The sequence below is a fragment of the Cercospora kikuchii genome, assembly GCF_019650295.1.
Source record: "Cercospora kikuchii DNA, contig_00003, whole genome shotgun sequence".
Classification (NCBI taxonomy): Eukaryota; Fungi; Ascomycota; class Dothideomycetes; order Mycosphaerellales; family Mycosphaerellaceae; genus Cercospora; species Cercospora kikuchii.
The window spans coordinates 2,438,838-2,463,954 of NW_025408584.1; the positions used below are offsets into that span (position 1 = coordinate 2,438,838).

The 25,117-nt window shown below is 53.4% G+C and overlaps 9 protein-coding genes across 9 annotated transcripts; 7 read left to right on the forward strand and 2 right to left on the reverse strand.

The window, feature by feature from the left end:
- Positions 1-243: 243 nt before the first annotated feature.
- On the forward strand, positions 244-1,478 carry CKM354_000533000 (uncharacterized protein; the record flags this gene model as incomplete). The annotated part of the gene is made up of 2 exons (XM_044800602.1): positions 244-467; positions 533-1,478. The coding sequence occupies 2 exons, from the start codon at positions 244-246 to the stop codon at positions 1,476-1,478; spliced, it is 1,170 nt and encodes a 389-aa protein (XP_044656537.1).
- Positions 1,479-2,752: 1,274 nt separating this feature from the next.
- On the forward strand, positions 2,753-5,324 carry CKM354_000533100 (uncharacterized protein; the record flags this gene model as incomplete). Its single annotated transcript, XM_044800603.1, has 7 exons — positions 2,753-2,902; positions 2,957-3,336; positions 3,395-4,441; positions 4,496-4,916; positions 4,975-5,173; positions 5,236-5,259; positions 5,302-5,324. 7 exons carry the CDS (start codon positions 2,753-2,755, stop codon positions 5,322-5,324), a joined length of 2,244 nt encoding a protein of 747 aa, XP_044656538.1.
- Positions 5,325-7,648: 2,324 nt separating this feature from the next.
- On the forward strand, positions 7,649-8,347 carry CKM354_000533200 (uncharacterized protein; the record flags this gene model as incomplete). Its single annotated transcript, XM_044800604.1, has 1 exon — positions 7,649-8,347. One exon carries the CDS (start codon positions 7,649-7,651, stop codon positions 8,345-8,347), a length of 699 nt encoding a protein of 232 aa, XP_044656539.1.
- Positions 8,348-8,724: 377 nt separating this feature from the next.
- Positions 8,725-9,741, reverse strand: CKM354_000533300 (uncharacterized protein; the record flags this gene model as incomplete). The annotated part of the gene is made up of 1 exon (XM_044800605.1): positions 8,725-9,741. The coding sequence occupies one exon, from the start codon at positions 9,739-9,741 to the stop codon at positions 8,725-8,727; it is 1,017 nt and encodes a 338-aa protein (XP_044656540.1).
- Positions 9,742-10,254: 513 nt separating this feature from the next.
- On the forward strand, positions 10,255-11,526 carry CKM354_000533400 (ubiquitin domain-containing protein DSK2; the record flags this gene model as incomplete). Its single annotated transcript, XM_044800606.1, has 1 exon — positions 10,255-11,526. One exon carries the CDS (start codon positions 10,255-10,257, stop codon positions 11,524-11,526), a length of 1,272 nt encoding a protein of 423 aa, XP_044656541.1.
- An 842-nt stretch (positions 11,527-12,368) lies between these two features.
- Positions 12,369-14,528, forward strand: CKM354_000533500 (uncharacterized protein; the record flags this gene model as incomplete). The annotated part of the gene is made up of 1 exon (XM_044800607.1): positions 12,369-14,528. The coding sequence occupies one exon, from the start codon at positions 12,369-12,371 to the stop codon at positions 14,526-14,528; it is 2,160 nt and encodes a 719-aa protein (XP_044656542.1).
- A 127-nt stretch (positions 14,529-14,655) lies between these two features.
- On the reverse strand, positions 14,656-16,715 carry CKM354_000533600 (uncharacterized protein; the record flags this gene model as incomplete). Its single annotated transcript, XM_044800608.1, has 2 exons — positions 14,656-16,515; positions 16,575-16,715. 2 exons carry the CDS (start codon positions 16,713-16,715, stop codon positions 14,656-14,658), a joined length of 2,001 nt encoding a protein of 666 aa, XP_044656543.1.
- A 1,453-nt stretch (positions 16,716-18,168) lies between these two features.
- On the forward strand, positions 18,169-19,988 carry CKM354_000533700 (uncharacterized protein; the record flags this gene model as incomplete). Its single annotated transcript, XM_044800609.1, has 6 exons — positions 18,169-18,516; positions 18,576-18,943; positions 18,996-19,242; positions 19,293-19,370; positions 19,420-19,590; positions 19,644-19,988. The coding sequence occupies 6 exons, from the start codon at positions 18,169-18,171 to the stop codon at positions 19,986-19,988; spliced, it is 1,557 nt and encodes a 518-aa protein (XP_044656544.1).
- A 392-nt stretch (positions 19,989-20,380) lies between these two features.
- On the forward strand, positions 20,381-22,006 carry CKM354_000533800 (bleomycin hydrolase; the record flags this gene model as incomplete). The annotated part of the gene is made up of 3 exons (XM_044800610.1): positions 20,381-20,740; positions 20,796-21,040; positions 21,106-22,006. 3 exons carry the CDS (start codon positions 20,381-20,383, stop codon positions 22,004-22,006), a joined length of 1,506 nt encoding a protein of 501 aa, XP_044656545.1.
- Between the last annotated feature and the right edge of the window lie 3,111 nt (positions 22,007-25,117).

Below are 25,117 nucleotides of genomic sequence, written 5' to 3' on the forward strand. Positions count from 1 at the left end.
AAGTTCTTCCTGAGACGCCGCTGTGGTCCAAGATAGACCACGTTGCGCTGCCACCGGATGATTCTGCTGACATGGCGCGCGCGCATGATAATAACAGCGGCGAAGTCCCGGTGGGAACATGGATTTGTTGGTCACGATTCATCCCACACGCTCCAGTCTCGCCTTCTTGCCGCTCCGGAGAGCTAGCCACCCTGCCAAAACACCACTGACCTTCCTCTGCGCACTCTCTTCCTTTCTTTCACGATGAAGCAAGTTGACGAATCTCTCTTGTCTGGATCCGGCCACATCATGTCCACTACCACCACAACCCAGACATCTCACGACAAGCCAAACATTGGCGTCTACACGAATCCCGCGCACGATTTGTGGATAGCAGACGCGTTGCCTAGCAAAGATGACGTTGAAAATGGCGAGAACTTGAAGCCTGGGGAAGTCACGGTGGCCATCAAGAGTACCGGCATTTGTGGGTGAGTGTTGCTGCTTTGTGCGATAGTTCGCGAACTTCATGCGCTGATCGTTGACTTCTCGTTAGTTCCGATGTGCATTTCTGGCACGCAGGATGTATTGGGCCCATGATCGTCGACGGTGACCACATTCTCGGCCACGAGTCTGCGGGAGTCGTTGTTGCAAAGCACCCATCCGTAACCACTCACTCGATCGGTGACCGCGTGGCAGTTGAACCGAATATCATCTGCGGAGAATGCGAACCCTGCTTGACTGGCAAGTACAATGGATGTGTGAGCGTCGAGTTCCGAAGCACACCACCGATTCCAGGCTTGCTCCGACGATATGTAAACCACCCAGCCGTATGGTGTCACAAAATTGGCGACATGTCCTACGAAGATGGTGCCCTGCTTGAGCCTTTGTCGGTAGCCTTGGCGGGTATGCAAAGAGCAAATATCACAATTGGAGACTCGGTCTTGGTCTGTGGCGCAGGTCCTATTGGTTTGGTGACACTGGCATGTGTCAAGGCTGCGGGCGCAGAGCCTATCGTGATTACGGATATCGATGAGGGACGACTCAAGTTTGCCAAAGAATTTTGCCCATCGGTACGAACGCACAAGGTGGACTTCAGTCACACTCCAGAGCAATTTGCGGAAGCGGTTGTCAAGCTTGCAGATGGCGTCGAGCCGGCAGTCGTGATGGAGTGCACTGGTGTGGAGAGCTCCATCAGTGGTGCCATTCACGCAGCGAAATTCGGCGGCAAAGTCTTCGTCATTGGTGTCGGTCGTCCAGAGATCAAGATTCCATTCATGCGCCTGAGTACACGAGAGGTCGACCTTCAGTTCCAGTACAGATATGCAAACACCTGGCCTCGAGCGATACGATTACTGAAGGGAGGTGTGATCGACTTGCAAAAGCTCGTGACGCATCGCTTCAAGCTCGAAGACGCGATCGATGCATTCAAGGTCGCCGCAGACCCTAAGCAAGGAGGGATCAAGGTGATGATCCAAAGCATGGAGGAGGGTGAGCACTAGATTGAGGCTAATTTCGTGATGATAACCCTGAAGTCGTTGCCGGAGTTGGCCGGTACTATCAGCAATTGGGCGAGGATTTTATTGCCTGTGAGGGAGCTGTCTCCGGACCCAAGCAATTGGAACTTGGGAGAACGACTCAGCATTGCGATCGACTGATCACCAGTCAATGTCGTTGTCCTACGGGCGTACGTGCTTTATTACCTTCCAGCTGTTCCCGGCGCGTTCCTGCCTGGGCAGCCAGCTTAGTCATAGACTCTTTCTTCCGCTCCTGACGACCTTTCCCATCAAGTAAACTCCACCTGCACAACCACGCCGACGCCAACACCTGAAAGCGTGTTCTTTCCGCTCAATTGGGAAAAGGCACATCACATTGCTCAAACTCCCCACATCGCTGCATCGGTCAGCATCACCTTGCTGCCTAATGCGGCCGCTCATCATGCATACAGTAGCCCTGTCGCGACGATCGCAGCCGCAACACGTCTCGCGTCAATCGGCAGCTGCCACAACTATTTGCCAGACCTTTGGCACACTGGCTGCTACTTCCTCTTCACATCCACCAACATCACAAATCACCACGGCCAGATCGACGGGCCAAGCGCGTCATACAATTTCGCGAGAGATTGTAACTCCAAACTCTCCATATGTACAGCGATACATACAATGCAGCACGTGTCGCCACTCTGTCCCATTGAAGCTTCAGTTGGCGAATATTCGGATGTCAGACGCCACGCGACTCGTCACTTCCCATGTATCACAATTGGATGTCGACCATTTTTGCGGGATGAGATCGTTCATAGCCTTGAACTACGTCTGATCGAAAGCAAGCAGGACCGTGAACTTCGAGCCCGGACAAAGGTTCCAATCTTGATTTGAGATAGGGATTTCAGAGGTCTGCGGCATGACAATGTGCAACTTGTTTGGCTTCGTGAAGAAGACGCAGCAGCAGGCGGTCAAGACTCTATGAAAAGTACGATAATCCAGTGGCTCGGTTGCGGCTATACGATGCCCTTGTTGGCCGAGCGATGTCGTGGTGAGAGCCTCTGAGACCAATGGCGCGGTCACACCTTGTTCCAATCACGTCACTATACCTCGTAGGTGCAAGCTACACTGGTGAGGATGTCGTTGTGAAGATGGGGCCTCAAACGGGGTAGCTTGCCCTGGCTGACCACGGTGCCCATGTCCGATGCAGATGAGCTTGACGAAAGATATAGGGCGCTTCGTAGGCTTCTTGAGAGCTTCTTACAAGCTCGTCCCCAGCAGTTACCATTGATACCATGGAGAACGGCCTCTCAGCACGTCGCCATCCGCAGAGACTGTTCAACAAATTCGCGCCTTCGAGATGGCGGCAGCCAAGACACGTACGCTCGCAAGACAGCCTCGACGGTTTCTCAGCAAGTATCGATGACTTCTCAACGAAAGGCGTTGTGAGTTGTTACCTGTCAGAATAATAGAGATCGATCGTTGACAGCATGTCACAGAAAGCTCCTCTTGATAATTATGGAATATCATCACTGGCCGACCATTTGGACGAACGGCTCATGGGCAATCCGCTAGCCAGTCCACGCATTTCTCCTCCACCAGATTCGGCCGTGCCTGCTTATACACCTGTCCCTGTGCCAGACAGGAACTCGAGCGTGAGAAAAGACTCCGATATGTCCAGCTCGAAGGCCGATCTGGCTAGTTACCGACTGTTCCCAAAGAATGGCATCGAGGGTCCGCGTAGCGCTCGGACACCAACAGCTCGGCCTGCGGACCTAGAGCGAAAGGACTCATCCATGACTGCAACTGGAGTCAAGCACGATTTACTCGTGCCGAAGAGCCACCTTCAGAACTCTCGGTCCATTGGAGAGGAAGCCAGGTATGTTGCTCTCGTAATGCGGGTACCTTCGATCAATGTTTAACATTAGCCACCACAGATTAACTACGGGTTCACCATCACCAACAGGTCAGGCACTCAGAGGGCAATCAAGAGCAAGATATGGTTTTATTGGTCCTGCTGCGCCTGCAGTCATTACAGCGACAAGCCCAATTAACAATGGTTCAGCGGAAGCTGGCTCCCCTCGATCAGGGCAAAGGCCCACCTCACCAATCGGTGCTACTGTTCCTGACGCTCCCATCAGAATTTCGAACGATGCTGTAGCTCATCTGCAAGATCCGTCTCCAGACAAAGCCCGAGTATTCAATGCAGACGTCAACGATGTGGACGATATCCAGTCCTGGGATCTCATCAGCCCCAACGGGCTACCAATCGCTGATGAGGATAGAAGCGAGAATTGGTTGGAGAAGCGCGCCGAAAAGTTGTATAGTGCCGACCACTTACGTCTTATTCTAAGTGAACCAGCATTCCACGCCAAGTTTGTCGGATTCATGAAGAAGTATCGACCTGCAAGAATGCCAATATTGCTGCGGTACCTTGCTGCACACAAAGCAATCAGAGCTCAGGAATACGCCAATGCGCTTGCGATCCAGATCTCCCATCAGTCTCCTGTACATGATAGCACCGGACTACCGCCCGCGCCCGTCGAGAACGCGACTCTACACCACGCTGCCCGAGAATCCTTCGCCGAACTGCTGAGGGAGGATTTGCACTATTTCATAGCACACAAGTTCATCAAAATCGTCACTGGATTAGTCACACGTCGAATCACTGGTACCTTGCCGGAGCATCTGGACGAAGAGAATGGTCGTTTGGCGGAGGTCTTTTGTCTCACTGATTGCAGGCTGCGCGACAACCCTATCATTCTGGCTTCCGAAGGCTTCACGCGTCACAGCGGAGGCAGCCTTCAATATGTCCTCGGGCGTAACTGTCGCTTTATGCAAGGCCCGGGAACGACCGTGGATTCTTGTCGACGATTCGCAGTCTCGTGTCAGGAACGGAGAGATCATACGGAGCTGTTTGTAAATTATCGTCGAGATGGAACGCCGTTCCTGAGTATGGTTATGAACGCTCCTTTGGTTGATAGGTGAGGGTTGACGAATACAATATCTAGATTCGCTTGAATGCTGACACAAATTAGCAATGGCGAGCTTCGATATTTCCTGGGAGCACAAGTCGATGTCTCACCACTTCTTAGGGAGTGTGCCGGATTGGAAAGCTTGCGTGCTTTGATCGACCAGCAGACGGAAGAGAATAATCATGACCACGGCGATGCACAGAAGTCTGATCCTCGGGCGAAAATAAAAGCGCTGAGCGAGATGCTTACCAGCGATGAGTTGGATATCATCAGAAAGAATGGAGGCATGTTGCAGAATCATCGCGTGTTCGATGCTCGTGGAACGAAAGCTGCAACTAGTGGTAATCGTGTACTGATCGCAGACGGAAGCGACGCTTCTGAAGATGATGGGATCGCGACTTCTGTCCAGGGCAGCGCCGCATCAGTCACCGGCATAGCATCGATGGACGGAACTCACGGGAATCTGGCCGGAGTGTACAGACACGTAAGCTACCGATCGATTGTCACCTGTGCAGTGCAGCCACACTGATTGCTGATCGCAGTATATTCTTGTGCGTCCTGCACCGTCCTTGCGGATTCTGTTTACATCACCGACTATGCGATCTTCCGGACTGCTGCAAACTCCATTGTTACATACGATCGGCGGCAGTAGGCAGATGCGCGAAAATCTGGAAGCGTCGTTGCGAGCAGGGGATGTCGTCACAGCTCGGGTTCGCTGGCTCAACACGCCGAATGAGAATGGTGAAGGGCCGGGAGGGACACGATGGCTGCACTGTACGCCACTGATTCATTACACTGGCCAGGTTGGATTGTGGATGATTATCCTGGTGAAGCCGGAGGTCGATGGTAGCTCGATGCAAGTCGACCAGAATATGCTGAGCAGGAGCGCTAGCCTTGGAACTCGGGAGAAGAATGGGGTCGATAGTCTGGCGCCCTCTGTTCGTCTCGGAAGTGTGTGATAGTTTGTGATTGTCGTGAGGGATGACCGAGCTGGCTCGGTCTAGGCGCAACACAGTTGACTGTGCTTTGGGAGCGATAGAAGCGCACAGCGATGGCTTCCACGTGGTGCAATGTGTAATAATAGCACGGAGATACCCTATAGCATATCGGTTAAATTGGACCGATTCTTGAGAGTCGTGCTTCAGTGTCATGCATCGCATGAGACGCCTCCGTCGCTTAGAGTGTCAGTAGCCAGCGACTGCAGCCAGGTCAAAGAGCAACAATAAGCCACTTCTTGAGGCGACAGATCGCGCTTTCACACGGAGGCGGCATCCAGGCCTGAGCCACCATGAGTTCCAGAACTCGAACGGTCGAAGGCCGTTATGCGATTTCAAAAGTATGCGATCTGTGCCGAGCAGACCAGATGCACAGTTGGACGTGGCAATAGATCATACCGTGCCAGATCATCGTCGTTGATAACTGCACCACAAGAAAATATGCCGTTGCACAGGCTGACGTCCGCCAAGTCTTGTCTATCGTTCGCAGCTTCCTCCTAGAACTGTAGCAGTTCCAATCAAGACCTGCAAAACATTCAGCCACAATTCAATCCCCAAAGACTGAAGGTCCGGATAATCGCGGTCCTGGCAAAGCGCCATGACGCCTGGCGCGACCTCGCCTCAAGCCACAGTGTCTCGCATCTCCGGGGCGCGAGCGGGCTTCGCGGGCTTGAAGAACGGAGACGAGATGGCGCTGTGGGGAGAGACGGTGGTTGTCTGGTCGTTGGTGAGGACGCGCAATATGCATGTTCTCCGTGTAATGTCGTACTGTATGCCCATGCACCATGTGGGCCAATTCGCCGGAAAGACGAAGCACGTGTCAAGGTGAGCTACTCTTGTGGCTACTGTAGAGGTGCAGAATCTGGGCAATGCAGATTTCCTAGGTATGCCCAGATGCCATGGAGAAGTCCAGATCTTGGATGCTGCACGCCGTGGCTAAGCGTGCTTGTTGGTACATGTAACGGCACTGTCAAGTTCCTCTCCAGCGAAATGGGACGGCGGCAACATGGGCCGCTGAAGTGCCTTGTTTCGAATTGTCACGCCTTTGAAGTCATTGAGCCGTGGATGTGGTCACCCGTGGATGTGTTGCTGACGCCAGCCAGATTGGATGAGGGGCCGGTGTTGGAGCAGTGCAGGAGAAAGAAGCACGACGACGTGATGGGTGAAGATCCGCGACCGGGGCTGTTCTCGGCGTGACAGCCCGGGCTGCTGGCCGGCCCGAAAAGTATTCGCCCGTCGTCCTTATTCTTCGACCCTCGCGGATGCACGATGTCAATGGCGACTTGGTGCAACCGTAGCTGCGGAGGCCATGTTGCACGAAGCGTCATATTCACGCCATCACGAGCAGGATTCCAGCGTGTGCGACGGCGAAGCGTGAGGGGAGGATATATTGCACTCGGCTCAAGCCGGGTGACGCGGCAGGAGAGTTCTTCGAGAAGTGTTCGAGTGCCTGCACGGCATGCAGCGTGACGATCTCGTGCTGCTTCTGGTATCTTTCTGCCCCGCTCCAAGGCGATCAATTGGCCGACGTTGCTCGCCCGCGCTGCAAGGGCGGAGCGCCCAGCGCTTTGGAACGTCGAGGCCAGATCGCGCGTGCAACGGCAGCAGCACGATGAGCGCCTGCTGGAGGACCACCACCGCCACGTTGCTTTTGGCTGCAGAGGCGTGCCGGTGCGGTCGATAATAAAACAGTTGCAAGTTGTTACTGTACGTGCGCGGCCCTTCTCTCGTGGCAATTCTGGCGACAGCGTTTTCGTGCTCCCGACCGGGGCGCGCATCCAGACCCAGACCGTTCGCCCTCTAGCCCGCACGCCATTTGCCCAACTCACCTCTCATCAGCCTTACACGCGCGGCACATGGATTGCGGCTGCTAGGCCCAAGGAATGTGTCGCTGTTGGCCGCCGCCGCCGCCGCCGCCGTCGCCTAGATCTTGCCCATAGATCTCACCAAGCCAAGTGTCTTGGTCGTACTTACACTACCACCTTCCCCCACTCAACACCACCACAACACCAGAACCTACAGTACTTGTCCAAGACCGATCCTCCCCGCGGCACTGCTTGGTTTCCCAGTGATCACCACCTCCTAGCATCGCACCACGCTTTCGCATTCGTGCCTCGTGTCACCTTATCACGCGATCGACCATTACACATATCTCGGTCTCCGGCGTCTCACTGCACAGTGATCCTTCCGGACTTGGGAGGACTAGCACGCTCCATTCACGATGCTCTTCGACGAGAACTTCACCTTCGACACGCCCAGGTCACCCTCCCTGAGCTCCGACTTCACACTCTCTACACGGGACACTTCGCGATCAGTGTCGCCTTGCACAGCAGACACTACAACAGCATACCCACCTCCGCGCTTCTCGGTCACCGATCTTGCAGTCAGCTTCGCATCTTCGAGGCTTCGACACGACTCGCAAATATGCTACGACTCATGCGAAGCATACGCGAACATGGACGACGACGATGCCGGGTGGGAAATCCCAGGAGTGAATGAGGAATACTCCTATGCAATGTCCAGGACGAGGACGTTACCACAACGATCACACTCCCCAACAAGACGAATGGCACGACAGGTCAACACCAGACTTCTCTGCTCTACTGCGCATGCGAAAGACATTGCGGCACTAGTATCGCGAATGGTGGACAGCAAAGAGCATTGCAACGTTGTGGGCTCTTCGACGTCTTCTGAATCGACCAAACGATCGGTGGAGACAATGAATGATGACGAGGGATACGACAGCGGAAGCGGCTTGAGCGCTGCCGCTTCTCGACGATCTTCACTGGCGGTCCAGAGATCGAGAATGGACTATCGACGGACTTCGGATCTCAAGGCTGCTGGGGGAGCGCGAGTCAGCAAAGCCGTGAGACAGAAGAAGGAAGTCAAGCACAGGAGGGTGAGGAGCGAAGAAGAGTAAGACGGATGCACGAGAAGTGGATGTTTGATTTTGTGTGAAATGATACCCAGCGAAAGCGCATATTATTGTATATTCGTCTCTTTAGCGAAGGCGCTTGGAAGGGGGGAGATTGAGAAGCCCGCTACATTTTCGAAGGCGAGGCATGGGCCAACGTGGCTGATATTGGCACAGCCTGTGGTAGAGCACAGATGAGCTCGTGGACGACAGCAAGACATGAAGCATACAGTAGAAATACTGGAGCAAAGCATCACAATGCAGAGCAAACGCTCTTGTACAGTTGGCACATCACATCCATCCATATCTCACTGTCATGCTCTATCGTAAAGCTATTGGCCTACACCTCGAGGATAGATTGAAAAGCTACCGTCGATGTCGATCTAAAGCTTACTCTCCTTCGTCTCTGGCAGATCTACCACGACCTTGCCCCACGTTTCTCGCCCTCCCAATGCCTGCAATGCCGCTGGTACTGACTCCAAGCCCTTATACTCCTTGTCCGTGTAGTTCGTTGCACGCACTTTCTTCGACACAAACAACTCTTGCAACCCGTTCCAAACCTCCGGGATCTTCTCAGGCTCGTTCTTAGCATATGCACCCCAATGCAGACCCACGACGGAAATGTTCTTCAGCAGAATGCGATTCGTAGCCATCTTCTCAATAGGACCTCCAGCAAAGCCAATAACAAGCAAACGACCATTCCATGCAATGCACTTTTGAGACTTATCAATCAACCCCACAGGATCGTAAACAATATCCACACCTCGTTTCTTCGGCGTGAGTTCTAGAACTTTTTGCGGCCATGACTCGTCCCGATAATTGACGCCGTAGTCTGCTCCGAAACGTTTCGCGACTTCGAGTTTCTCGTCTGTTCCTGCAGTGGCAACGACTGTTGCGCCAAATGCTTTGGCGATTTGCACGGCGGCGAGACCTACTCCTCCCGCAGCAGCGTGCACGAGAACCCAATCCCCTTTCTTGATATTCGCGCGAGTGACAAGAGCAGCGTACGATGTTGGCATTGTGACAAACAACCCCGCAGCATCATAGAAACTCCATCCCTGCGGAATTGGCTGTAATTGAGATTCTAACGCGCAGACTTTGTACGCGTAGCCTCCTTGTCCGGAGCCAAAGACACGGTCTCCGACATTGAATTTTGGAGGACGTTTGGCAGATGAGGTGGGAGTCTTGAGGATTACGCCGGAGAATTCTGCGCCGGAGACCCAGGGGAGAGGAGGCTGGTGCTGGTATTTCCCGCGGATTTGAAGGAGGTCGAAGAAGTTTGTTGCGCAGGCTTTGACGGCTATCACGTATTGTTCGGGGGAGGGAGTGGGATCGGGGATCTCTGTGACGCGGAGGTCGAGGGGACCTTGGACGTATTCTTTGACTTGAATGGCTTTCATGGTGGATGGTGGGATATGTGGTGGATGTGAGAGAAAGAGAGAGTGCAGAGCTGGTTGAGAAATGGTGCAATGGGTGCTTACCTGGGACCTTGGTTGTTGTTTAACGAGCGATACAAACCTCGGCTGACGGCGAGCTGCTCTGATACCGTGAGAGCAGCCGCCAGCGGCGAGTCAAGCAAGGCGAGAGTTGGTGGCAGAAGTGGCTGTGGTCTTCAGGGTCTGGGTTCGACTTGTGGCACGCAGAGGGACATCGTCATAGTTGACTATTCGCTTCCATTGCAGTCGCTCACTCACCAACGACTGCGCCGCTGCCTTCTGCCTCCTCCAGCTCCTGCTACTGTGCTCGCTCTCACTCGTCCTTGCTTGCTATAACTCATCCCTGCAATCGTGATACCGCAGCCAACACAACACCACCACCACCGACCGTCGACCACCCCGCTCATCCGCTCGCATTATTACAGCCGCCGAACCAGCCCGCCCGCTACCTGCTATCAACACCACAGCGAGGCCGCCATGGCCGACAGTAACACCGATAGCGATGTGCAGGTCACTTTCAACGTCAAGTCGTCGTCCGACTCCAAGATTGCCCTGACCCTGCCAGCCACCACCACAGTCGCCGAGTTGAAGGAGAAGCTATCATCGGCAGAATATGCTGACACACCGGCCGAGCGCCAACGTCTCATCTACAGCGGCCGCGTGCTCAAGGACGCCGACACATTGGCAACCTACAAGATCAAGGATGGCAACACTGTCCACCTCGTCAAGAGTGCTGCGAGCAACGCGCGCCAGGCCCCCGCGAATCAGGGCGGAGCAGCTTCAGTGCCGCTGGGAGCTGGCCAACCTGCGTCGAACGTGCCTACCAACATAGCAGCTGGTACTGGGGCGGGCGATCCTCTCGCTCAAATCACTGGTGCACGATATGCTGGCTTCCACGGCCTGCCAGGCGCGGAAATGTTCGGCGCCGATGGTGGTATGGGTGCACCTTCAAGTCCCGATGCCATGCTGCGTATGCTGGAAGATCCCAACTTCGCTCAACAGATGAATGAGGCTATGAACAACCCTGCGGTTGTGAATATGCTACGCAATAACCCCATGATCCGGGACAATCCTATGGCTCGCGCCGCCATCGAGAATCCTGAATTGCGACGACTTATGTTCAACCCAGAAATGATCCGCATGCAGATGCAAATGCAGCGAGCCATGGGAGGAAACGGAGCAGGCGGAGAGGGTGCTTTCCCCATGCCAGGACAGACGGACACTACAGAGCGCGGTGCCAATGCTGATGCGGGCGCAAACGCGGACGCACAGCCTGGACAACCTGGAAGCGCGCCAGCCAATCCATTTGCTGCACTGTTTCCTGGTGCTGCTGCAGGCGGCGCCGCACCCAACTCAAATGCGGCCAACCCGCCAAACCCTTTTGCGGGATTTGGCGGCGGTCAAGGTGGGAGCAACCCGCTGTCACAAATGACACAACAGCTCATGCAGAATCCTGAGGCAATGCAGCAAATGATGCAGGCCTTTGGCGGCGGAGGGGCCGGTGGGGCTGGTGGTGCCGGAGAAGCAGGCTTCAATCCTTTCGGCGGCCTAGGTGGATTTGGCAACTTCGGAGGTGCAGGCCAAGAGCCACAAGCTCCTGCGGATACAAGGCCTCCAGAGGAGCGGTACGAGAACCAGCTGCGCTCGCTGAACGACATGGGTTTCTACGACTTCGACAGAAATGTTGCGGCCCTACGGAGAAGCGGCGGCAGCGTTCAAGGCGCAGTCGAATATCTTCTTACACAATAGAGCCGTGACGGTGGATTCTTCTGCAGCAAATGCGGCCACGCTCGGGCACGCCTATGCGACGACAGCTTCGGAAGAGAAAGTATCACATTCGGGCAAATGGAGCCCGTGCATGTTCATCAAGCTCCCTTCCTCAGTGGCGAGTCCCGGTGTTTCGTACCAGGTCAATCTGAGCATGTTGTCAACATGGAAATGCGCACACACGGACATCCTCGCCAGCCTGCCGAGGAGGAAATCGATGAATTCGATCGCGAGATGGATGAAATTCTGCTGGAAGCGCTCGAAGCAGTTTCGCCCTCACCGAGCCTGGATTAGGCACACGCACAGTCACCACAATGCGACTATTCGCTAGTTCACAGCGTTATTTAGCATGCAGCGATGGCGCTTTGGAGCATGGTTGGGAAAGAGACCATCTTGAGTATGAAATACAGCCAACACATACGGTATGATGAAAACACTCATGAGAATCAGCATCGGGCCCGAGGTGTTGTATCGTTCTTTGTGCAGTCACTAGTCTCACTTTTGTCTCTGTTTCTATTCTCCTTCTTGGTTTCATGAATTTTTCTTTGATATGGGCGCATCATGTCCCGCGCCACTAACATTGAACTTATGGACAATGGATTCGAGCCGGCCATCACAAGAGCTGAGGCATGCCTGCACAAGCTTCACTTTCAGTTAGATTCGCATCTGTTCATTCCATTTTTGCATATGACCGGCTCACTTTACTTTGTCCAGGTCTGAGACCATCGCTGTTTTTGCTATAGCACTGCAGGTCAGGCATCAGAGACACAACTACAAAAGTAAGACATTGTTCGAGGCGCTGCCACTTGTGACGAGGAGCCAGAATGTCGACGAGTAGAGACTTTGCGGTGGTGACTAGAGGCCAGTTGCACGAAAGTTCGCCGACACTACGTCGACAACCACTTAGCATCCAGACGAAATTACGGCATCAGCAGCAACAGGCACAAAAGCAGATCAGCGATGCAAACGAGACAAAGAGCCAGCTCAAGCGCAGTTCAGCCATGCGCAAGACAGTGCGGTTCACACCAAGCACGAGTCTGGGCAGTGAGAAGGATGAAGTCTCACCACAAGAGCCCGCCGACACGGACATCTTCACTCGATCACCGCATGCTTCTCACGGCAGCGTTTCTTCTATTGACTTCCCGGACCATCTCCGGCCTATTCTTCCCAGTGCAATGGAGCAGACTTGTGTCGAAATTCTACAACCTGTGACATACTCACCGGATTCTCCTGGGAATATAGATGAGAGGATCACGGCTGCGATCAAAACTGGCATTATTCGCTCGGATACGGTCAGGCATAAAGTTGGTGTTCTTGAGTATTCGCATCGGGCTCTTCCGCAGGTTCCTCAGGCTCCTCAGGCTGGTCGCAACGAAGGTGCTGGATTGCAAATTGATACCGAGTCTCATAAGCGGAATCTCAGTACCTCCTCAGCTACCGATCAGCCTCGAAGGAAGAAGACTGGATCATCAGGAAGCAGAGAGATTTATTTTACGCCGACGGATGTGAATTCTACGAGGATCTTCTTGTCGAGTCCGTTAAATAGTCCGACGTTGCCGTTGGAGGTTGATGGAGAGAGTGAAGATGATTTACCTACTCCAAGGGCTACTGTTGCAGCTTCGCTCACGCGGCCTCCGAGTGCGATATTCGTTGGACGATCTGTCGATGAGGCAGAGGCGAAGCATGGGGATGTTAAGGACAAGCCAGAGAACACACCGGAGCAGAGCCAAAGTCCTCGACAAACGGCTATCCAGATCACCCCTGAACAGCTTGACAGGCTTATCGTAGCGCTTGCTCAGTCGAAGCTCGTACGCAAACACTTGTCCAAGGACTGGTTCGATTTAGAAGGAGTGCCTGACACTGACAGCATTGTATCGTCCTTTAGCCATGTGTCTTTGCCAACGCTTACTTCCGCTTCGAGCTTGTATTCCCGACAGAATACAGACTCGCCCCCTGTGAGCGATGGAGCCGAGCCACCTCGCTATTCGCTCGAGGACCCTCATCTTGAGCAGGCAAAGGGTGAGATCCCTCATGCGCCTAGGACTTCAGGTGGATTACTGATCTGCGACCCTAAGATCTATGGCACTCCTGCGAAATTCGCATCTGTCGTCCATAAAAGTGCATTGGGGAGCCGTACCTTTCTCACAGCACCGGACAGCAGCGAAGTTGAATGCTCGCTCCGCGTCGCACCGGCTTCTTCAGCCAACGCAAACGTGCGAGTATTCTTAACATGCGTCTGCCAGATCGTCGATCGCAAATCCGGGAAACAAGCCTCCATACTATCCGCCGAAATCGACGTGACGGAACGCATCGTCAAAGCAGCCCTTTCAGAACTCGCAGAGGGAACCTCAGTCCGCGTCGAAGATATCGCCATCTGTGCATCTCCGACAACTGCTGCTACAACAACAAAATGTCCTTCCATCACACCCGACGTCCGCTCCAGTATTCTCAGCTCCAACTCTTCATTGATCGACTGGCTGGCCATAGCAGACGATCTTCAAGCCCGCGACCAAATTGCCTCCATGATTGAGACTGCAGTCTCCGTCCTACACAACCTCTCCTCCGAAACTGCCTCCCCTTGCACCCACAACCTCCTCATCCATCTTTCCCGCCTCGCAGACCAACACCACGACCTTCTTATCCTCCGTCCAACATCATACCACGCGGACGGCGTCATGCCGCACACCATCAAAATCCCCCACTGCTCTCGTAGAATCTTCGAAGACTGGTATACAGACCCTCGAGGCTCGCAGGCGGGAGAGAAAATTGGAGAGTCGCAGGCTGCGAGGATGTTTCAGAGGGGGATTGTCACTTCTGTGGCGAAAAGGGCGGGCGAGAAGGAGAGTTTTAAGATTGAGGTGTTTTGGGAGAAAGGTGGGAGGATGAGGCAGGTTTTGAGAATTGTACCCATGGTTGGAGGAGAGGGCGGGGAGGAGAGGATTTGGTGCTGTTTTGTTTTGGGGGAGAGGGATTTGAGTGAGTGATTTGTGATCAGAGATGGTGGTATTTGTTTATCTATTGCTGTCATGGAAATTTCATCTGTCGTGTCTGAATTTGGTTTCGTCTCGTCGTGTTCTTTGTGAGCTCGTGATGTGGGTCGGAGGGTCGTGTTTAACTGACAATTAGGGAAAGTAGTGCCAGAGCAGAGCTCAACCAGGCGAACTGGTTTGCTGATAGCGTCGATGCTATGCCAGTGTAGATCGCTGGACCGCTTGAGGCAGTCTGGTTTCCATTGGTGGTACCTTGGCCTCCTTGCTGGTCAGCTCGACACTTTGCGATCACTTCAGGAAACAACTGTGTCGAGTTCGCGTCGACCACAATCCAGTTACAGATCTCCGCTGTACCGTTCACGAGCGTTTCGATCTGCTCTGGCTGGCACGTGTCAGAAGGCGCGTATGTGTAGCAGTATGTCAATTTTTGACCCGTAGGCTCCAATTGAACATATGGATCCTCGCGTCCTGTGCTTGTATAACTCCCTGCCGTCGACTCCAGGCCTGTTGCCAGATCGAGATTGAACAATGCCCGCGTAAAGACTTTGTACGCAGTTTCTGGTTGGTATGCTGGAATTTCGTGGCCAGCCTGATACGTACGAACGAAGGACAGATTGCCATATTGTCGGACGAGTCCGCCAACGTAAGAGTCGTTTGTCTGGATCTCGGCGTACTGTGCTTCAGCATATCCCGCTGAACCAGTCCAGTTGATCGCTTTCGCAACAGCATCTCCACTGTTCCAAGGACAGGCGAAATCAAGATCTCCGTGAACAATCGACACTTTGATTCCATTGTCGAGTAGAAATCCGAGATCATCCAGCCATGAGTCACGAGGGTAGTCACCGATGCTCCGGTAAGCACGAGAGGCTTGTGGGCTACTGCCAGTCCAGTTGAGTGGCACTCCCAGCTCAGCTTGGACCCATTCACGATTCAAGAAGCCCTCGTGGAACGGCGCTGGGAACGGGGCTGGAGTAACAGTAGAGATGTCGTAGTAGTTCAGGCCAGAATAATCGAGGTAGGGATCACGCACATATCGTGTGCACCACGTTTCGGCTTCCTCGCAAATCTCGTTTACGGTAGTGTTGATACCAAGATTCCCAGGGTCAGAGATCGCAGCGATGTCGCGACAGTCTTGGATTTTCTGCAAACATTCGGGTACTGATGCAGTCATGTTGTTGTAGATCGTCTCATTTACGGCTTCGATACCGTAGCCATTGCCTCGAAACGCCATCTCAGGATAGTATGGCCATTGAACATAGCGGTCGATGCAGCCAGATATCATCATGAGTGTGTCGAGATGGATAATGAATTGCTCACCCTCGGTGCCTTCCCAGGTGCCATTCTCTATGCGCTGATTCTGCTCTTCGAAGAACGCCATCATTGCCGGCCCATACCTACCACCGTATGATTGAGCGGCCAAACTGACCCGAGTGTCATTAGGTTGGTAACCTGGGAATTCTTGGAACCAGGCTTGCGCGAAGTGCCATGCAGAAATAGCACCATTTTGAGATCCAAATGCTGTGTTCTCCCAGATGCGACTGGGAAAAGTGCCCGTGAGAAGGGTGGTGTTTTGCGGCGGTACGGGGTCTGTCTCGTTGAGTAATGTCACAGTGTTGTTGATCAAGTTCCTCGTCACATTCTGCAGATTGTCGTAGGAGAAGCCGACTTGGACTGGCTGGTCGAGGTAGAGCATGTTTACTTCGTTGTTCCAACTCCACTCTGCCAATCGGGTAGAGTTTGAGTCGGCGTTGACAAAGCATGGTCCATTCTCAGCGAACAGGCCGAACATGCTGGAGCTACCTGGGCCACCGTTGAGCCATATGGAGAGTGGGGCATTGATTGGATCATTTCGTGCTTCGAAGAACCAGAAAAAGGTGTTGATGGGATAGTCCTGTCCTTGGCCGAGTGCTGCAGTTCCTGGAGGCAGATGTACATGTCCGGAGTAAGATCGCACGCCCGGCGTGGTCTCGCAGATGTCATTCTGAGCAACAGCGGTATCAGTGTGGCTCTCATTGCTGTAGTCTCGTTTTGCAATTGTACCTCTTTGTAGCTGATGGTAATGCCCTCGCCAAAACGCGACTCCAAGACTTTGACGCCATCTGGCTTCGCCGGAAATTGAGCCACAGTCGGCGACAGAAGCGCAAAGAGCACAAGAGCTGTACGTTTTAGCAGTAACGACATGTTGGACTAACGACTGACGCAATGACACTGTTCACGGAGCACATATCATACTGGACTGGTACTCTTCCTGTTCATTTGTACGTGCCTGCCTCCTCTTCTACTGGGTGCACTTCATGCACGCAAGCATATTCAACCCTGCCACATCGCGGCAGGGAGCGGGCCTGATAGATCTATTGAGGAAGGTCAGCTTTCATCTCGCCCCACCGCCAAGTGAAGTCGGTGCGTGCCATGCTCTTGGGCCGGCTTCAGCAAAGCATTTCGAAAGAACAGGTCCAATGTCAAGCATGTACGGAAGAGAGGCTGATGTGGATGCGGTTCCAACGGAAGCCACGACTGGATCAGATCGGTATTGTGTATTCTTCTTTCGAATAACCAGCGAGGAGGCGCACAATCAGCACGCTGGCCGATGAGATCGATACCAGGGGGTGCCAGTACCAGCACATTTTCTCGTGCAAGGTGCAGTGACGCGTGCGACGATGCTCGAACGCGCCAACGACTGTGCCGCCGCGGTGATGGGAAGACTGTCGATGAGGCGAAGTGCAGTGCGGCAACAGACGAGTGAAGAGCTTCGGTGTTCGGTGGCAATTGCCGCGAACAGTGGACAGGAACAAATCCATGTCTGACATGTCTTGGCGTGTGGAACGTGCTTGCTTCAGATGTCCGGCTCATCCTTTCCTACATATCCGCCCAAGAAATTGCACAGTTTTCCAGTTTCGTTCGCTGCCATCGTGGACACTCTGTACTTTCACGCAGATGACATTCGGAAAACACAGCAAACGCCGTCGGTTACTGATGAATTGGCACAGAACATTACTGCCTTGGCCATACATAGGCAGCACAACGCCCAGCATGCGCCGCGCCACCGTTCCTGAGGGGAATAACAGCGCGGTATGCCTTTTGTGGCATGCCCATCCAGAAACCGGCAGAGACTCGAGCAGTCGAAAACTGCTTCAAGACTTTCCGTGAAGCACGACGGATCGACTCCCAGCTTGGAAACTCGGGCTGCTGAAGGCTGTGCTCGGCGTCGAAGCAGAATCGCCCTTGGGAGTACTATGGGCTTTCCCATCTTTGGCATCAATGGTCGTGCATCCGTAAGAGCGTTACCGCTGCCCAAATGTGCTCCTTCTGTCCGCGGTCGCTCAGGAGGTCAAGACTTGTGGCGTGCCATGAGACTTGGCCGACCACTTCAGAGGCAGGATGATCTTTCTCGCGACTTGGTTGAGCCTCCTCCCGCGTCTAGCAGACGATATGTGCAACAGTGCACCAAAGCAATCGGCAATAGATCCACCGTTTCCATACACCGCGCCACTAGAAACCTGGGGACCCCGCGATGTCGACATGGATCGTCTATTCAGGCCTTGCCGTATATAATGTAGGTCTACCACGTCAGATTTTGGCCGTCCAAGACCGTTTTCATCTCTCCTTTCTTTTGAATACGCGCAACTCTCAAAAGATGACCACACGCCACGAGCAAGCGGAGATATCAGAAAAGCCGGCCACAAGTCCAGTGCCATCATACAATGATACTGTCACTGAGAAGCCGGTTCCAGCGACCGCAGCACTAGCCGTACCACCCACCGACAATGCTGAGCTGCAGTCATTCTATACAGAGTTCGCAACGAAAGATGCAGAATGGCGCAAGTCTTTCGAAAAAGCGCTGGTGTGGAAAATCGACATTCGCCTGTTGCCTCTGCTGGTCATCATGTATTTGAACAATTTCCTCGACAGATCTGCACTCGCCCAAGCTCGGCTCGGGACATTGGAGGAAGATCTCAACATGACTGGAACAGACTTCAACTTGGTGGGTTCATTCAGCGACGGATGACCAGGCGCGTTCACTGATCTCTTACCGGCTCACAGGCAACATCAATTCTCTTCGTCGGCTACTTGACGATGCAACTGCCCAGTAATCTGCTCATCACGCGTGTACGGCCCTCGTGGTATCTGGGCATTGTCATGGCCGTCTGGGGCGTTATATGTGCTCTGGCGGCAGTGGTACAGAACTTTACCGGACTTCTTGTCATCAGGATATTCCTCGGAATTGCAGAGGCCCCCTTCTTTCCGGGAGCAATATTCTTGATGAGCTGTTGGTATAACAGAGCAGAGTTGACTGCGCGAGTTGCATGGTTCTACAGCGGAGTTTCACTCGCGAACATGTTTGGGGGCCTCATTGGAGCTGGAGTGCTTGGCAATATGGAAGGCGCCTTGGGCATCGCTGGATGGCGTTGGTAAGAGTCATCAGGTCCTGCAGGCGATAGCCATGATTAACATGGCTTACAGGCTCTTCATTATCTCGGGTGCAATCACGGTGTTCTTTGCCATCATTTGCATATTTATCTTGCCCGACTTCCCAGCAACAACAAAATGGTTGACACCCGAAGAGAAGGCGTTCTCCCAGTGGCGCATGGCTCTTGACGCCAGTGAGGACGACGATAACGAATCGACCTCACTCTGGACTGGACTGAAGCTGGCCTGCTTGGATTACCGGCTATACATCTTCCTCTTACTCCAGCACATGTCAACACTGGTCAGTGGAGATCTACTCGCTCCCAGTCTGATTGCTGACCCCTTGAACAGAGCATGACGTTCCAATACTTTTTCCCTTCGATCATCCAAACTCTTGGGTTTGGAAATATAGCGACACTGCTCATTACGGTATGAGAAAATCGTGGCAGCTGCTTTTGAGGTGACTGACAGCATCTAGGCACCGGTCTGGTTCGTGGCCTTTCTTGCCTCTGTCATCACGACGTGGACAGCAGCTCGTACTGGAGATCGACACATCCACATCATTTGTCTGCTCTTAGTCTCATGCGTTGGAAATGCCATCGTGACGGGCACTTTGAACACCGGTGCCCGATTCTTCGCAATGTTTTTGGTAAGCTCTGGTGCTGCATAGTTTCCAGTGAAGAGGACTAATCACAATTGTAGATGCCGCTTGGAGCCGTGCCAGCCTTCACCATCATCGTGGCATGGGTGGCCAATTCGTTCATTCGCCCAACAGTCAAAAGATCCGCGGCCATTGCGATTTGCAACACCATGGGCAATGCTGCAACGATATATGGTGCATACATGTACCCTGCAAGCGATGGTCCACGGTACATTCCAGGCGGCGCCTCTACCGCCATCATTTGCCTGATTGTGGCGCTGCTCGCTTTTATCTTGAGACTCGTGCATGTCAAAGAGAACAAGAAGCTTGAGCAGATAGAGAGCGAGGGGGCTGTTAATCTTGCCGAGGGAGAACGTCGAGGACAGGGATTTCGATATGTATACTGATCGCCTGATCGCACGAAGTCTTGGACACAATGTACGATCGACGAACAGTACTATCAACCTCTCCACGTCAATCTCCGTCCTTTTCGTCTTGCGTATTGCTATACAACAAGAATATCAGATGAGCTATGCAAGTTGGAAGCAAGCTGAAGAGAGCATTCGGCAACCGGGGGGGCGTTCCGGCATCTCGCGCCGTGCCTCCCGGAAGCTGTTAAAGTTCACGCTACGCCTGAGCAAGAGGCAATCGCGTTATCAAGCAGCCCCCCACCTTAATGGCCACGGGTTGTAGATGTTGAACCTCAGTATCGGTCAGCTGCCATCCTACACCTACTCCTGCGTATCTCGCAACCAGTATACATCTCATTTTCATAGACATCTTATCCCTCACGATCATCATGGGCAGCGCAGAATCCATTCCTATCGTGCCTCCAGCCCGCACTGCACCTCGTCGTGAGCGACGCGCGCCCCGCGAAGCTGTCATAGAGAGCTTTGATGAGAAGTTCGATGCTCTGAAAATCGATCACGCACACAGCAGCTCCGTAGAACGAATCATCTTCCCCTCTCATGGCAACTCTGAACATGTAGACGCAGCTGCGACCCGCGACTATGTCCTCAAAGTGCTCAAAGATCCCAAGAACAGACTCGGACTTTCGGCTCTATCGGCGAATAACCCAGCTTCTATTTTGGAGAAGCCGTCGACTTTGATCAGAGACACACAGTATTTTAATGTTAAAATCCCGCATGAGGGCTCGCCGGTAGGAGCAGGACGTGGTGTTGTGTGAATGTGGATCTATGTGCTGATCGGTGTAGGTGACGAATCAACGGAGTAGTGGACGATGCTGGATCTTTGCTGCGACGAATGTTTTCCGAGTTGCTATTCAGCAGAAGTACAATATCAAGAGCTTTGAGCTGTCACAGGCATATCTCTTCTTCCATGATAAAGTGGAGAAGGCCAATTACTTCTTGGAATCCATCTTGGACACAGTCGACGAGGATGTCGACAGTCGGCTCATTGGTGCTTTGAACGCGAGTCCTGTAGGCGATGGTGGACAATGGTATGCGACCGCAAGACATTTCCCGATATTAGGCCAGACTCGTACTGACGCTTGCTCGACGTTAGGGACATGATCGTCAATCTGGTCAGCAAGTACGGCATTGTGCCTCAGACTCTTTACCCGGATTCCTGGAATGCCCAGAACAGTTCCATCATGGACCGAACGTTGACCACGAAGCTGCGAGAAGATGGTCTGCGCCTGCGCGCGTTGAAGGCTCGTTCGGCGTCTCCAGCTAAAATTGCAGAAGCCAAAGAGAAGATGATGCAGGACGTTGTTCGCATCCTCACCCTTTGCCTTGGGCCTCCTCCTGCGACGGATGAGAGATTTACCTGGGAATTTTATGATGCCAACAACAATTTCAAGACAGTGACTCTGACGCCTCAAGAATTCGCAGATACCACTCATGTCAAGAGATTCATCTCTCTAGTCAACGACCCACGAAATGAGTACAGCCGCCTCCTCACAGTCGATCATCTGGGCAATGTCTGGGATGGAAGACCCATCACATACGTCAACGTCGATATCAACACCCTCAAAAAAGCATGCGTTGCTATGTTGAAGAAAGGCCTGCCCATCTTCTTCGGTTCTGACGTGGGCAAGCAATCCGATTCTCGCGCGGGTATCATGGACACTGATCTGGTCGACTACGAACTCGGCTTCAATGTCAAACTTGGTCTGTCTAAGGCCGAGCGACTGCTCACCGGCGAGAGCGCCATGACACACGCCATGGTACTTACTGCCGTACATCTAGACGAGAACAACGAGCCTGTCCGCTGGCGAGTGGAGAACAGCTGGTCGGAGACTGCTGGTACGGATGGATATTTTGTCATGTCGGATAAGTGGCTCGATGAATTCGTGTATCAGGCTGTTGTCGACCCCAGCGTGCTGGACAAGAGCGTTAGGGACGTTTTGAAGCAGGAGCCAAAGGTCCTTCCACTTTGGGATCCTATGGGTGCTTTGGCATAGAAGTGGTCCGCGAGAAGGCGGGCAAGGCCTGTGACATTTGTCTTTCACGGCTCTCGTCTTCGTTCAATACCGCCTGGCAAGTCTTAACATATAGATATGATTAACGAATGCAACGACGATATTCTTCGATGGACGCTCTTTGCTTCCTGCGTAGACTTCTCGTTCACACCGTCGAACTCATGTGAAGCCGACCCTGATTGACTGCATATGCCCTAGGCATGTAGTCCTTGCCATTGCAAAATAGAGTTGGCTCAGCCATTGTTAGAGTAAGACGCACTGCCAGTGTCAGGCTCGTGATAGGACATTCCACGCTCGAACCTGTATGGTATGACTTGGCAGTAGCAAATGCTGAACTGCTCTCCATCGTTAAAGCTGGTTCTGTATGGCTGATTGAGGAGCGTAATGACGAATCGCGTCTGCATACGAATCACCTCGATATGAGAAGAAATACGCACATGCCACGCGAGTTCGATGCGATGGTCATCATGCTCAATCTGGTAATCGCATACCAGATAATATACGGGACGACAACAGGTTCAAGCCGTCTATCTTCAGGAACAGCTTGTTACGGCGGTGCAACAAGGCCAGACCGCCGGATACTCCATGGATAACAAAAGCTGTGGCTGCAGATGAGAAGCTTGGTCGCGAGAGAAGTGCTTCTGGAAGACATCTGGATTTTCCAGAACGAAGCCTGCCAAGTTTGAGGTAAGATCTCCTGTTTGAGCAATTGCATAGTATATAGCTCAGTGACGCTCGGCACAGTCGAGCCGATTTAGGGAACAGCGAAAGCTGCTCCTTGCAGAGGCTAATGCTATACTGTAGCCTACTTTCACTAGCTTGATCTGAGGCGCGTCTTACGAAAAGAGATGTTGCGTCGTCATCAGCGTAATTGGTCATCGCTCTGACGTGCCGCGAATTACAAGGTATGCCATGAGCGATGAGGAAGGATGTCTGTGTTCCAGCAGTACGTGTGTTGTCTTCTCATAGGAGCGCTTTGATACCGTTCAGTGCAGTGAATGCACTTTCGGCAGATGCTATCATCATTGCTACGTCAAAATGCTGGTCAACGACTGGTTGTGAATGTACTGAAGTAGTCACTTTTTCTTTAAACCGCTGAACCTTGACTAGAGGCCGATAATGTCGGCAAGCGTCGGCAGCGGAGAAAGGAATGCCTGTTAAGGAAGGATGATCAAGTGGTCATGCTTGAGACGGTTTCTGCTGCCAGATCATCGTGTACTTCCTCGTCCTGTGCTTGAACTTCGGCACCGCTGCTTCGGTTTTGTGTGACTCTAACAAGCGCTGCTCGGCAAGCTTGTTGTCGAGGCGACATGCTCGCACTGAATCTTGTCGGTATTTGTGTGCCAGTTTCGGGGAGCTGTGGTACGATGGCTCATGACGAGGTTGACCTTGCGGGAAGGAACTCAGTTGCTTCACGGTTCCTGCATGGGCGTCGTGGACTCCCAGTAGTTGGACGCGTCTCACAGCCAATGAACATGACCATTAATAGGGACATACTAGGGTAGCACAGAAAGTTGCACTTGCCGGTGGAGTGACATGGACGATTGGTGAAAGCCACCCCTCAGCACAATCGAATGACCGCTACATTCTGCGATCATCTTGCCCCAATCGGTAATGCGGCCAGATAAATGCTAGGTTGGATGACCGGGTACGTGCGATGAAGTTTTTTCTCTTTCAAAGCTCTGTGTACCGACTAGGTGGACAGCTGAAAGCGGGCACGATCAGGCTAATGTGAAGGTTCGATCAATAAACTGTATCGCACGTACGTTTACTCGTCGCTATGGTATGAGCATAAGCCGCAACGCTGCCGTGGGTTCGTGCATAATGTCAGCCAATGGCAAGTGCACAGCATCTTGAGGTAGATGGTGGAAAGGAAAAGGCTTCCAGAGATTAATGGCTCCAGTCAGTGCCATAGCCCTGGGAGAGATGGATCGCGTGGAGAAAAGGGCGTTGAAACATGACAGGTAGCGGAGCGAGTCGCGAATTGAGGTAGGAAGTAATAAGGACGACTGATAGCTGTCGGGTATCGCGGACCACGCAAGGCTGGGCGCCACGGCGGATATGCTCACATCACGACCAGCCTGGAGGCAGGAGCGGTGAATGCGTCCCATGTGAAGCAGATCACGCTGGAATCAGCGCATTCGGTAGCAATTCAGGGAGGTGCAGAGGTCGGCTACGGTCTTGCCACCAGTGCACCAGTGCGACGACGCAGTTGTGATGATCTGGCAGAAGGGCGGCCTCGCGCCGAACTAGCCGTGCAGCGAAACCGACAGCTGGGTTCTCTCGTTCAGACAGCGATTTGCGGACAGTGCTCAGAGAGCGGTAGCGTGCCATGCGGTGAGCTGGGGGTCAATGATGATGCAAAACAACGTGCTGCCAAAGCTTGTCTCACATTCCGACGTCTAAGGAGAGGCGCTGTGCTTAGCTCGCAGCATGGAGAGCCTCCGGACGTTGTGCCGCGAATTTTCGTGGCCGTCGGAGATGGAAGCGGGCGCTGGAACAGGGTGGAAGGACGAGCGTTGCAGAGCCGTTGTATCCCAGATCTGCAGTCATGAGCGGCCGGGCAGGCAGGAAATGTGGTCTGGGAGAGGCGCTTCGGGCAAGCTGGGCGGCGATCGGAGAGCTGATCATATACCAGCACGCGGCGCCGAGTGGGAAGAGGCAGTCCGTCCCACCCCAGCAAATGCAGGGTCTGTGGTGTGTGTGCCCATACTTTCGTCCTGCTCGCGAGAGGGCGCGAGAAGAGAGGGACGCGTGATTTGCTGCGGAGGGTGTGTCGACTGTGCTGGCGAGTGGCAGCGAATGGCAAAGCGCCGAACCCAAGGCAACGGCGCAGTATCATGGTGGTGCATGCCGGTGGGAGGCACGTTGCTAGTCACTCAATAGCGGCCGGCAGCGAGTCTGACTGAATCATCGGCAATGCCAGAAGTCCTCATGAAGATCCTCACGAATGGGAAATGTGCCAGTGGAGGAATCCTGGAGCATGACGTAGCAGCAGACCAGGTGAAACGGCGCTCGTGACTCGCGCGCCGAGGCTGCGCGCCGGGGTGGGAACAGACGGCGGCGGCGATGGCGAGCACGATACAGTATGGC